This window comes from Empidonax traillii, unplaced genomic scaffold, assembly GCF_003031625.1.
Source record: "Empidonax traillii isolate 1590-97213 ecotype Southwest subspecies unplaced genomic scaffold, ASM303162v1 scaffold588:size748185, whole genome shotgun sequence".
NCBI classification, from domain to species: domain Eukaryota; kingdom Metazoa; phylum Chordata; class Aves; order Passeriformes; family Tyrannidae; genus Empidonax; species Empidonax traillii.
In genome coordinates this window covers 572,367-586,797 of record NW_020955781.1, presented here as the reverse complement: position 1 = coordinate 586,797, position 14,431 = coordinate 572,367, and the positions used below count along the sequence as shown (strand labels likewise).

Sequence of the window (14,431 nt, the reverse complement as noted above, 5' to 3'; positions counted from 1 at the left end):
AGGCACCTGAAACTCCGGGTGCATTTCTTTGTGTCCTTTATCTGTGAACTGCTTTGTACCGTGACTGGAAACCCGACTCATTGAATATCTTGCTTCTGTACTTCGCTTTGTCACTGTTTAGGTAGCTTGGAGTTCTTCAATCAAATCTGATGTACAGGGATCAGCAGCCTTTCTAGAGCATGAGAGTTCAATTTCAGGTTTTGTGACACATCAGGTAGCCCGGTGGCCCAGCATGACCTCTGTGGTAGGAGCACGCCCAGTCCTGTGTGCTCTCTCATAACTGTACAAGTGCAGGGGAGACAGAATCAGAACCTGTATGTGAACAAATAGTGATTCTCCATCTGTTGCATATTTTGTATATTGTGCAATATACACACAAAATAATATTTTGCATATTGTGTCACTCTCAGCTGGTTTCTGGGTCGCTTCCTTGAGCAAACCATCAGCTGGCCAGTGGGGCTGTCAGCCCTAGTGCAGGTGTGCAGTGCTTGAGATGGAATCCACACAGGGAAACTAAATTCTTCAGTATATCTTAGTGTGCTTGTTAGAGTAGCTCATATAGCAGGGAGTGGGAACTGGAAAGCATTCCTTGGGATGCTTTTAAATGCTCTAAATCCCAAAGATGAAAAACTAATCTAAATGTGAATTCTTTTTAAGTAACATACCCGAAGGGACTTGTTTGGCATAGTGAATTTGAAGAAGGCTATTGCTCTATAGCTAATCAATTTTTGTCTTGCCATGGTCATGAGTGGTCACTTGTTGCAATCCAATTGCTGCTTTGACAGCCTGTGGGATAAGACTGCATAAGAATTTGTAATGGAAACTATTGAAAGCATCCAACTGAGCTGTGCTTTTTTTAAAAGTAATTCTGGAATTATTGAGGATCGTGGATTTATTTGAATCTGATGGTTCATAATTGTGGGTTTCTTTTAACTTAGTTACATCAAAACTTCCCTTTGAGTTTTCTCCTTCTCATTAGACAATCTTCATTACATAACCTACATGAGAGAGCTGTCACAAATGCCATCAGGAAAGGAACGTGATGAGCTAGACTCGTGACTTTTAATAACCCCACACAGTCTATATGACTTGTCTGAGTGAGGAGTAAATTCCAGCGTGGTGAAAACTCTGCTGAAAGATTCCTTTTGACTACAGTATTCATAACTGTGTCATTTTTTCATTGTAGTAACTGTGAAAAGCTCGAAATCATTGTAGCCTTCCTCTTGATAAGGGAGTATTTAACAGGATCCTCTCTCATTTCTGCAGTCAACAAAACTGGCAGCAACCTGAGTTATCTGTGAGATCTCTGCTGTTCTCAGAGGTTCAAAAATTAGTAACAGTCAACCAGTGGCCGACCTGCATCTGAAGACCTTGATAGTGTTTGGTTGCCCTAGGAAACCAGCTAAAAATGAAACAAAAACAGAACAACTCCTGCCAAAAAAAGGCTCTCAAAACCCCTATATCTTTTATTTCTCAAGGCCTGGGAGAAAGTCTGAAACCTGCATCCAATTTAAATGTAAAAAAAAAAAAAAAAAACCAGTACAAGTTACAAAGCAGAATTTCCTGAACTATTGTGAATATGTAATACGTTTCAAATCACAGTTAGAAAGCACAAACTGGTGTAAACCTGAGCCAAATCCCATTCCTTACAAGAGATCTGTGTGAAAAGCACACAGCAATTACCAGTGCGCTGAAGTAGAGAAATGCTCATTCATGCCGCAGACTGCCAGGGCAGCCAGGGAGGTACAAAAGCCCTCTCATGCTGAGCACCCTACTTTCTCAGGGAAAGTAAAACTGTGTTCCCCAGCCTTGAGTTCTCTCTGTTGCCCTTCAAGGGACGAGTTTTGCCTTTCTGTCTGGGCTTCCATTTGTTGAAAGGAAGAGGGTTTTAAGTGAACAAATCCTTGTGTGATTAAGGCAGTTGCAGTTTTCAGGCGAGCTGGCACGGCACGTTAAAGCTCACGTGAATGCAGGGCTGCCTCTTCTTGCTAGGTTTGAACTCACATGACTTAACTTGAAGGAGAGAACACATTTTTGGTTGTGATTATGGCACAGCTGCAACAAATGGCACAAGTTGCTGCCAGCCAAGGAAGAATGAGGTAAACCAGTTTGAGTGTGAGGTTCGTAGTAATTGAGAGACATGGACGTGTTTGTTTGTTTCTCTCTTTTGTTTAGTGACATGCGAAAGCACAAATCATAAAAGGCCACTCTAACATATAGTTAAGGCCTTCTCTAATATCCAGTTAATATTAAAAGCAGTAGAAAATTAAAGGCAACAGTTACACTGTTAGAAGAGTGTTGGAGCAATTAGGCCAGTGACCCAGAGGAGTGTAACTTGGCTTGGAATCTGGCCCCAGGCAACTCGTCTGGGGTCATACAGTCAGTGCCTTCATCTATGAGATCTGTTTTCCTTTGTTGTTAGTCTTGGAGACACAGGCAATTCCATGGTCTCGGAGGCAGCTGTACTTCTTATTCAGCAGAAGAGAAAAACCTCATCCCATAAGCAGCTCCACATCCCTTCCTGCTTCAATATCTGCCCCTTTAGTAATCAACAGAGTGGGAGTCTGCTGAAAAATGTCACTCCCAGTTTTCCAGCAGAACAGCTCTGAGATAGGATCCTTCCAAAAATGCACCACAAAATGGGTCTGAGTGCAGTCTGAAGGATGGTCAGCATTTCATAAAGGTGCAGAGGTACCTGATAGCTCAGGCTTCTGCTAAATCAATGAAGTACATGCCATAGATTGTTCAGCTTTTATAGTAGTGTTTCTGATCTAGATATTTGCTTCCAAAATCTGGAATTCTGTATATCTCAATATGCACAAATTCTAGTATATGTCAGTGGCTGTAAAGTTCATTTTGGTTTTTAAATAGCATTTAAATTAAGCTAGGAGATGGTTTAGAGCGTTTTACACCCCTTGTTACCTTCCTTCCCCTTCAGCAACTGAGAAATGCACATTTTAATTAAAATTTGTTTTCCAAATGTATCTTGTAGCCAACGCATGCTGAGAAGAGCCACTTACCACCCATGTGCTGCAAGCTTGCTGTGCTGAACAAAATGGGAGCATTTAATTAGTAGTAAATACTGTGGTGGCTTAATGTTTGTGGTCGGCGATAATGTCCTGTTTGATTTCCAGAAGACTGAATTGCCCTTCCCTGGCTCTGAGGGTCGGAGCCATGAAAACCAGTGGTGTGCCAGCAGGAGCTGTAGTGCAGCTGCAGCTATTTTTGCCACCCTGCAATCCTCATTCCACAGAAGGTTGCAGAGGGGCTTGTTTAGCTTCAACCTGACAAGGTTCAGTAAAAAAAATAAAGCCACACGTGTGCAGTAGCAAGTATGTCAATCTAATCTTCTAGGCTAGGGGGCTTTTTAGTCTTACAGTTTCTGGTCCTTACTGAAGAAATGTGTACCTACATGATTATTCACGACCTTCCAGTTGCATATTTTCCATCTGAAAATGAAGGTCCTCCTTTTTCATAGTTTCTCCATATATCTTTAACACAGTGAGAATGAAATTTTGTGTGCACGTGTGTGTGTTTAGCTTCACATTCCACTGAGTTAACGCTCCTCAACTTTCATGTAATAAAATTTTAGAAAGGAAGGAGGAAAAATGGGGTAATACTGGCCCAGCCTTGTAGAACACCAAGTACTCTATCAAAGCACAGAGGCATCCAGCTTTCATAAAATATTGCTCTCAAAAATACTGATAAGGAGTAATGGGGACCCTAAAAAGGTAATTGTATCAACAGAGACTTGCATCTATTTCCATTTTAGTACTCACTCGAGGGTTTTGGCTGCTATTGACATTCTGGAAATGTGGTTTAGTTTTGAATGAGTAAGGTATAAATATTAAATACTTCCAAGATGTCAGGATACCAAATAAGAATTAAATCTTAGTGAAAGAACAAGGTCAGCCTTGCCAATTTAGTCATTGATCAGATTTGCAGTCAGGTTTTTGTCTTACACTTTGGGTTTGTGAAACTTGTGTGTGTAGTTACAGTCACCTTTTCAGAAGTTCTTGAGCAACTTGACTTAAATCCTGTTGATTTCAGTAAGACTCTTCTAAATCATTTGGATACTTCTTAAGATATTACCAAATGTTACTTAAATTTTTACTTCAAGTAAGGATAGGTAAAAAATCAAAGGAAAAACTGTCACTGATTTGGACCAGTTTGCTGATAACAACAGAGTGCAACTTCCAGTGATATATCTGAATTTTCTGTATGAAATAACAAGAGAGGAAACAATTTTGAGGAATTAATTTAATGATGGAATTAAATGCATTATTTGTTTTAATTAAAATTAATTACAGTTATTAAATAATTTAGCTGTAACTGCCGTTAGCAAAGATATAAATTCATCCACATTCGAGCTTAAATGGTCCTGAGAAGTTTGATCCTATTAGTGCTTTCAGAAAAAATATTGTGGGGATAAGTGCTAAACTGATGTATTTGACACAGAAATTCAGAGAAATTATTCTTTAAAAGCTTATCCCCTTTAAAGTATCAGTGCAGAGGATATTTCTGAGTCAGTGACATGCAGATTTCTTTGCTATGGAATCCAGAAATCGCCTGCAGTGTAAAACATACTTCCCCCCCCCATGTTCTTCCTCTTTCTTATCTTCGGCTGGAATCTTGCAAATTATCAGAGATTGCTGTTGCATCATGAGAACAAGTAGAATTGACAAATGTAACTTAGGAAATAATTACAAAGGGTAACTTCATCTCACTCTTAACTTCTGTGACCTCCCTCTCTAGTGTGTAAAAAGAATTAGATTCCTCCAGGGCAAAGTTAAATGTGAGACATAACTGTGGGTACTCAGATAATCCCATCTAGCAAACTGCCTTTCTTCACTGAATGTAGAGTGAGCCTGGGGAGACTGAGGAGATTCACTGCCCAGGGCTGGTGTTTTTTGTTAGTATTTTCTTCTTTCTTAGCATAGGAAAAGTATTCGTGGTTTCCACTGTAGTACAACATAGCAAAATTGCACATGAACATCATTGCAAATCATAGGCATAAAATCTTTTGGACTGTAGCCTTTGTTTTTGGATTAGAGGATGCTTCTTTTGTATCAAATTTATTCCAGGTATAATTCCACAGATATCTGCAGTCTTATTGCAGGAGTGAATGTTGTTCTTGGCTTTTTTTTCTTGCTACTGTTTCTACTGTCATATTTAAGAAATATTTGGGCTTTTTTATCTTTAACTTAGCAGTACATATGTACCAACAAATCCAGACTTGAGAATTTTGTATCTATGCCAAAATTTATATTCCACAGGAATGTTATAACTTAATTTCTGCTTACTAATTATAGTAAACTTCTCTGTAAAGATATACCTAATTTTCTGCTGAACATAGTGTTGCATTCAGTGCCCACTGAGAGAATGACCTGAGCTGTAAACCAAAGCCCAACAATTCTGATAGCACAGTCGTATTCCAAAATATAGCAGGGTAACTCTGCTTGCCACTGCTCGCTGTCAGGTGTGTCACTCTTGCCCTGTGGTGTGAGTGGGCAGCTCACATACCCAGCTGAGGAACTTAAGCCCCTGAGGTCCCACCTGCTTTGGTTCAAGGCCAAATGAGCATCCCAGATGGGTTGGTGTTGAAGCAAAGGGCAGAAGTTCCAGCCCGTGCTGGAAGCTTTCCCGTGGTTGTGTCCTGCAGCTGCTGTGCTGCACCTCTGAGCCTCCTGGTGCCACGGGAGGACGTTTGCAGAACAGGTCTCGGTGTCCCGGAGCTGACAGAGAGGCAGGCAGGGAGAGAGCGGGACGCTGCTCCCTGGGAACTCCGAGCCAGCCCATTTCTCCCTGTCAGTGGCAGGATTGAGATACTGCTCCCGATTTGAATCATGGGACCACTTGTGGAGTACAGTCATCCTCCGTGTGAGACGGAGGGAAAATCGAGTCCTTTGTAAGAGGCAGAGACAAATTCTGCAGTACAGAAACAACCTCGAGATTGCTCAGTGCTATTTATGTAGGCACACTTTGGGGTGCATTCCCTGCTGAAGAAGATGGCAAGTACTAAAGGTATGGTTGTGCTCCCAGAGCCTACTTGTGTTCTCTTTGCTTTGCAGTGTGGAATATTCCTTCTGAAGTCAATGTCCTGCATTAGCAGGAAACAGATAAATTAATCCTTGAGTTAAAGCCAAGGCTCAAGAGAATCTGAATGTATATTAACATTTCAAAAACACCCAGTACATATAAATATACATATTATACTTCAGTAATGCTTTATTTCTGAATTTAGTTTTTAAAAATTTTGGACAGAGTGCACGTTTCTTACTAGAAAATGCACAACAGTCATATCAGATAAGGGGAGCAAATAAGGAGAAGACTTAGAGGAGTTTATCCCTCTAACAGGATTTCTAGAGTCAGGCATTCCCTCTTTATCTAATTTAGGAATTGGTTTTAAAAGGATACTTACTTAGAAAATATTCTTAAATATGCTTATATAAATATGAAAATCTATATTGGGAGGTAGTTTACCCGGGTTCTGGGGGAGAAGAGAGAGAAGCATTTAAGAGTCTGAGATTAAAGAGTCTGAGACTCTTCACTCATTTTTTTGTACATGAAAAGAAGCCGAATAAAACATAAATGTTCCTTCTGTGGTTATGGGTAGCAAGTTGGACTTGGAAATAAAATAACTATCCTAGATAAGTACCACTTACATGGCCTCACAAACAACAGCCTTGGTTTGATAATTTTTTTGAATGTCACTGTCTTTGTATTTCATTGTCTCTCTTGAACAAGGTGTTGCAGTGAACAATTGAAATTCTTGGTATTCAGGTTAATTACTTGCTTGGTAGGGACATATTGTCCTGACTCTGTAAAACAATTTTAATTAGCTTAGCAGTTGGACAGGGACCACTTCATTCCAGAGCTCAGGAGAAAAATATGATACTGTGTTTTTGCTTAGTTAAATTTCAAATATGCAGCTAATACGTAATTTCCTGTCACTTTCCTGTCACTTGTGATGGTTACACAGAACAAAGTTTCCTCCCTCCTATTGAATTTTTAAGGAAATTAAATACTTTCTCAGTAAGTTGGAGAATTCAGTCTCAATTACAGCCCTCAAGTATTGTCAGTCTATATCAGATTTTTATAATAACAAACATAATATGTTACCTTTATAGATCTGATATATAACCTCTCAGCTGAATTATCAAGACATGGAAAGGTAGAAATTCTCCTGTTTGAGAAGGTATAAGGATGTTTCTGTTCTTTTTAAGGGAGCTACTGTTTGTAAATGAGTTGTTCTTTGTTAGTATCCGTATCCAGTAAGAGGATTTCTTATGTCACCGTACCTATATGCTCTTATGAAGTTGATCCCCTCTCATCAAACATTTCTACTTCAAAAGATCATAGCTTATGTCTCTCCTTGTATTGAAAATATTAACTTGAGAAAAACATTTTCTGATTTCCTTAGTACCTGTATTTTGAGATCTGAACAAAGTGAAATTGTTTTTTAAAAAAATGTGATTTGTATTATAAAATTTTGTTTGGCTTTTAATGTGTCTTTTACATGTGCTGTTAGTATCTGTGTATAATGTAAATCTGATCTTTTGGGGTCTCAAAAACCCAAAATCCTCATCCATACATTCAGATCTCTTCCCAGAATGTATTAAGGATCCAGTGTGAGCTTTTAATTTTCTGCTGCGTGGGTACAGTCTCGCCTTGGTTATTTCTGGCTCACGAACCTGAGCCACATTTCCCTTATCGAATTCCTTGGTTTTCATGGAGCTGATGCCTCGCAGAAGTACCTGCAGAGGTTAATATCTTGTGTGTGTTCCTAGAGACACAGCAACACTCGGTGCACTCTCTTGTGCGTGACAGCAGCCAGAGGAGTGAACCAAACTGTGTGAACCACATGAAATTAAATCTGTGTAGGAGAATATTGTGGTGACACAGAAGTGGCATGAGAGCGGTTCCACCGACTTGCCTCCCAGTTGCTGGCTGTGGGATATCACCAGGCCTTCCCTGTACATTTGTCTTTCCCATCCCATCCCTACGGGATGTCTTACCTGCCATAAAAAAATTGCAGCAACGTGGAGGCTGCTCTGAGGTGCTTTAGCACAGACACACAGTCTGGATGAATGGAGCGATTACCACTGAATCTGGGCTTTCTTTTTGATCCTGGGACAGAGGTCAGTGTTAGAGGTGGAGGATCTTTGGGAACTTGACATGTTACACATGCTTCCCTTTCTTTATTGTCTGTATAGTTCCCCAAAAATATATGTATCACCTAGCTTTCCATCCCTCTTTTATCCATCACAAAGCCATTTTTCATTATATAAGCATCAAAAGATCTCATGTGTCTTGAACTTGAAAGTGTCTTGAACTGCTTTCCCCCTTGTTACTGCTAGAGGTAAATGCAGAGAACATTCAGTCAGCATTTGAGTATGACCCATTATTTACTTTGCTGTTCATCTACCAAGTTTTAATTGAGCCTTAAATGAGTGCCTTGACTATAAGGAGTAGTGACAGTGGTATTTTCAATTAAATACTTTGGGAGATATTAGATTCCATGACTTTTAGCATTGTATTTATTTGAAATCTCCAATTGCATGTTTGTCTTCTGGCAAATCAAACCGAGGTTTTTGCATATCACGGTGAAATCAAAGTTTAAGAAACTGCTGGCCCCAAGTACTCAGCTGTCAGCCCCTCAGCTGAGAGTGTGGTAGCCAGACTACTGAGCTCTTGGAATGTTTCAGTGTAACTTCCAGCCGGGAAAGACAGGGTTGTAACTGGAAATAACCATCACTAACAAGCCTTCCACTGTTTGTGCTGTGCTTTGTGTTAAGTCTAGACCATATTGAAAGCAAAGACTTTCATCCTCAGAGAAAGAAACCTCTTAATAGCAATCATTTCAGATGTAAGGACAAGCCTGAGATGCACAAAGTACAAACTGACAGCCCAGAATGCCTCAGTGGTTTTTTTTTTTTTTACAAATCCTTTGGGAACGTGTTTTCAAAGATCCTTGGCAATGATGTTGGCAGCATAATAGTGATTCCTGAATGTCTGCTCCAAAAGCATCAGAAGTCCATGTTTCCCACAATATGGCTCTATAGACACTGAAGATTTATCCCTGAGTGCAAAGAAACTTAGAACCAGATGATTTGTCTTTGTCCCATACAACTGGAGATTTTCCAGGGTGATGCCAAAAGAGGGAAATCTATTTCATACATCTTGAGGGGAGTTTGTAATAGCTTTAAATGAAACTGTAAGTTACACTTCATTAAGCTGATGTAATTTGCATCTTGAGGGACAGAAGGACAAAGCCTTAGCAGGAAACACAGCTGACAAGAGATTTTAAAGTAGTGCAAGGAAAAACCATTTTATCTCTTTTTTTTTTCTCTTTTCTGTTGGTTGTTCTCCTGACATGTTTGGGCTCTGTGATACAAAGCACATTTACTTCACTTCAGGGATTTGTAACTTTCCACCAATACTTAGCACAGCTCTGAATTTGGTTGAGTGATAGTTCAGACACCCCCCACACACACACACCTTTATTCCAAATTCTGTTTAGGTATTTACATTTTTTCCATTTAAAATGAATGCATATTTTTTGTCCAGATGTTGGATAAATAGCAGAATTGGTTGATTCTGAACCCCATGAAGGGAAAACAGCAATCTGAAAAGCCTTCTTATATTACTTTGCTGGCCATTCCTCCTAGTACGTAAGTCTAAAATGCAGTTAAATAGTAATATTTTGCTACTGTATTTGTTCATCCGTGGTTACTGAAGGGATGCTGTCACGGCTCCAGCAGAGGAAAGGCTTTCACCTGGCCCTGCCTTCTCTTAATTTCTCCATCTTTGATGGGCATCACTGCAGTTGAATGAATATTTGTCGAGTTCACTTCACACTGAGTACAGGCAATCACCCTCATTATGGCTGTAATATCTGAGGGTGTTTTCCCTGTCAGTGGACGGCTGTTGTGTCACTGTAAGCTGTGCTTTGCAGGTTCTGTTTGCTGTGGATTTGGTTCTTGGTTGCTGGATGATTTTCCACGCTCTCATAGTGCAGCAGGCTCAGCAGTTAACGCTGTGAAAGGTGGCATAGTAGTGTTCTGGCTGGAATTACAGCAAAGAGGGTGGGAATTGGTTTGCTGAATGCAAATCCATGAGTTCTGAATACTTAGACATTCCACTGCAGCGTGTCTGGTGCAGAACCTTTGAGCATGAACCTGTTTTTTTTTTTTAATGTTTCTAAACAATGAATTACATTCAAACTGTGGGGAATACAGATGTGTGTGTAGGGAATCTTTATCTTCATTAAATGGATGGCATACTGCTTCCACTGTTAGTGCTTAACAGCAGGAATGTATTTGCCAAGGTAATACCAGAGTCAAAACTTCCATAAGCAAGGTCACAGGAACCCAGAAATGTATTATTTTATTGGTCTAGTTTCATAAAACTCACTTCTGTGAGCTGAAAGTATGCTTAAAGGGTGGATTACAAATCAGCCCTTTTAGGATTTCTTTTGTGGATAACATAATCAGCTTGTCCGTGAAAGGAAAAATCAGTAGGCACGTACTCCCTTGCCCTGCTGTGGTGTTCTGCATGTTTAGAACTAAGGAAAAAAATATGGTCAAGTATTCTAAAATGATAAAAAATTGGTGATTGTGAATGCTTGGTATCCAGCAATGAGAGGTTGCATTAAGGTTCTTTTTCACCATCCTTCCACTGCTACAGATGTCATGGTTCCACTTCTTTTGAGTGATGAGGCAAATCAGAAAAAAAATAATAATAATTTCCCAGATATTTTTGGTGTGGACCTACCAATTTCCAAGTCTTATCATTTGTTTCCAGTGGTGACAGATGAAAGCCATGAATGCTCAATGAGAATTTTCCGCCTTTTTTTTTTCCTTTTCAGAGATAATTTATGTAAGTAGAAGATATAATGAGGATACTAAATTAAGTGTGTCTATGTGTGTATAAATAAAATTGGTTTGTTACCCATTTGCCAGCATTTTGGCTCAGCTGCAGAAGGATCATAACTGCTTTAAAATTGATTAGACAATTTAACTTGAAATTTAACTCTGGCTATGGCAGAGAAAGATAAGCCTGTGAGCATAAAACATTCATCTTACAGTTCTCCAGCTGATCTCGGCAAGGCTGGCATGTTGTGTTTATTCTTTGGCTTTGAAGAAATTTAAACTCTTGTGCTTCCAGCGTGACCTGTGAGCACATGAGTGGTCTTTGACTCGTTGTTATAGGGGTCAAAAATGACGGGGCCTTTTTACTGGGTTTGTGTTAAAACGGGGGTGTTCCTGCAGCGCACAGGAATGACGTTCCTTGGGGATTTTTTGGCAGGGGAGACCAGGTTTGTTTGACTGTTAGCTCTTCTATATGTTTCTGCCTAAAAAAGACCCAAAAGGAGCGTTTTTTTCTGCTCCCACAGTGGCTTCCAGTGTTGAAGCCACATGAATGTGCAAAATGAAGTGGCCATTTTACCAGGAAGCTGATCTATTTTAATTTGGTATGAAGCTGTTCAGAGCAACATTTCCTAGGCTACTCTCAGGTTTTTTTCTGTACTGTGATGCCTCATCAAAGAAAGATCAATTTAGCCTCAGTGAAGTGCCAAAGTGACTAACATGAAAGCAGCCAGTTCTATGGCCTTCCCCACCTATTTTCACATCCATAACAGCAGTAACTCCCTTTCAGATGGTGTTTTGGAGTGCTTTAGGGCAAGCATGTGCTGGTTTTGAGTAAGTTCAGCTGCTATTTCTGATTTAGTAGACATCCTATTTCCTGATGTTGATCTAATCTTTAAATTGATCCTTGAAGTGGATGTGCTTTTCAGTATGAAAACAAATTCAAAATATTCACCAAAGTAAAGTAGAAAAAAGGCAAGGTACAACATATTACATTTCTAGTCAGTTTTTTGAGCTCCATATCACTTATATTTCACTTCTTAGCACACACCTGAGGCCTCCAGTTTTAACCAGCGGTAAATTCTAAGCAGCCTTTTTAGGAGACAACATTTTTACTTGGATTTGTTGACAATATCATCACACCCCACTTGAACCCCCACTTTATCAGCAGACAGTAGTATTTTCTCAAGCACCTGACTTCCAAATATAACTACAAGCTACCTTTCTGCTATTGAAAATTCTGCCCATTGTTGCTCATTTTTCATGTAATGGATAATTGTACATTGTAGTAGTTGTAAAGCTGTTCTAATAGTGATAAATTCTTAAGAGTTTTATGTCATATTCCAGTCCATCTCAGGACAGAGCATGTTCCTAACATTGAAAAGCAGTAGTTTCTGCAGGACCCAGACTGTGAGTTAGAACTTACACTTTGGAACAGAATGCTTCTTCAGAATATCTTGGTGGTCTGAGTGAATGCTGTCTGGGTTCCCTGGCTGGCCAGTGGCGTGTTTGGTTCCCAGGACCTGTCAGAACTAAGAGAGAAAGAGCTTTTCATGCTCTGTTCCTTTTTTAACTCATTCCTGTGCAATGGTACATCAATTACTGTTCAAGCCTCACCATTTACCAATAATATTGAATCAGTGTCCTCCTTATTAATACTGTATGTATCATTATCCCCTGCCTGCTAACTCAATGGATTTTGACATTCAGGGCTACACAAATATGTATCAAAATATATCACAGATATTCTACACAGAAAGGAAATGGGAGTATGGTGATGATTGTGAGGTATTTTACTTTCTCATTTCATATTCTGTTTGTATTTCAAAATCTGTAATTAATTTTTTTTTTAAGCTTTTGAAGAGCTTTAAAGATTTCAGGGAAGTGTTTAGTTTGGATTTTGTTCCATCACAAAAAAGGACAGTTTAGCACTTAAGTAATGGAAGTGGTTTCTTTTTCTTGGACTTACAGTATTGCTAAAAAACTACCTGGAGATTTTCTTCTAGACGTTTACTTAATTTATTTGCTTCCTAACCAAATAAATTAAAAGGCTTGAGAGTGCAGACATCTAAAGATGCAGATACTAATTCCAAGCATTGTACAGAAAGCAGTACCTATTTACAGAAGCAGTTTTGCTCTTTCCCACTGGTGTTCTCCAAAACCTTTTGTCATCTCTGGTAGTTTTTGTCAGTGGTCATTGCTGCTTTGCACATCTCCTGAAGCTTAAACCACCTCGGCTGTTTGTACCATGGCCAAGGCCCTCGGTGTTGGGTATAGAAGCTCACTTTAAGTTGCAGACTAATGTATTGTGGACATACATGGCTTGGATTTCCTCATTTCATGTCTGTTCAGGTCTTTATTCGGTCCTCGGTGTGCTGGGATCTGAGCCTGTCCAGCTCTCCAGGTCTGAGAACCTCAGCAGCAACACTCTGACTACAGAGCCTCACTCCTGGAAGAGCAATCATATGTGGCCTTTCCAGTGTCCCTGCCAGAGCTTTTGGTGACTTTTCCAATACAAATTGCTTGCCAAAGAAGGCAGTGCCATTTTCTTCCTGCTGGCTTTCTGAAACCTCATGTTGGGAAAAGCACTTACCGTGTCTTTCCTGCGAGGGGAAAGCTTTCAGTAATGACTGGTATTTCTGAGCCTGTTGCAGCCAGTGCAGCTCTTGAAAATGTCATTGTGTGTGGCACAAACAGGGGGGGCATTTTGAGCAAGGCCCTGCACTATCTGATTGTGGTATTAGGTGAGAAGGAAAAAAAAAACCCACAACAATAGGATGTTCGAAGAATAGACAACCTGTTGGATGTAAACGCTTGAAACGTAACAAAAACAGAAAAGTGGTTTTATTGGTCCTTGAAATTTTCAGTACAATTACATTATTCAGAACACTAGCTGGAGATCTATGAATTTTGCAGGCTCTGTGATTGAATTTCACATATCTTTGAGGAGAATTTGGAACAATCAGGCCAACCTTAATATTTCTGCATTGAGGTGTTGGAATAATTCTTTGACAGCGTATGTTGAGAGGTTGAAATGTTCCTAAGGTTTTCTAAGTTAAATTTTTATGTTTATTACTGACCAAACACCTTCTGAGTTCATTTTTTGGTCATCTTTTTTACCAGTTATGATGGAACTGTAAATACTGTCTTTTTCTATAATTAAATGTGACTATGAATAATTCTGACAATGTGCTGCCTCACATCTCTGCATGAGCTTCCCATCTTCCTCATCTGGCCAGAATTTGGGAGCTTTCCCCTCTTTCTTACACATACATTAGTCTTGGGTTTTTTCTCCTTTCATTCTATTTGTTCTTACCTGTCTTACCTTGATTTTTATTTTTTTATTTTCTGTTTCTTTATTCATTCTCCTACATCATCATAAGACTTGGTCTTATGTAAGTGCAAGAACACCTAATGTTTCTGAGTTTTAATGTTCACAGAATGCTGAACTATAAGGTTGCCTTGGGAACTAAGGGAAGACCTAAATTTAGAACCTATGATGCTTTTTGGGGTCAGTGGTCATTTGTTCGTCTTACCACATGCACTTACAGAAATTAGAA

General features: G+C 39.5%; 1 protein-coding gene across 4 annotated transcripts in view; it reads left to right on the top strand.

Annotated features, from left to right (window-relative positions):
• Positions 1-14,431, top strand: part of PHYHIPL (phytanoyl-CoA 2-hydroxylase interacting protein like) — a 61,194-nt gene that overhangs the window by 36,122 nt on the left and 10,641 nt on the right. Inside the window, exon 1 of one of the 4 annotated variants that reach the window (XM_027898263.1) lies at positions 5,994-6,024. The exons of the other annotated variants lie outside the window; for them this stretch is intronic. Within the exon in view, the coding sequence (XP_027754064.1) occupies positions 6,009-6,024 (16 nt within the window). The 5' untranslated portion in view covers positions 5,994-6,008. Of the gene's footprint in view, positions 1-5,993; positions 6,025-14,431 lie in introns of those variants that run through there. 4 annotated transcript variants of the gene reach the window in all.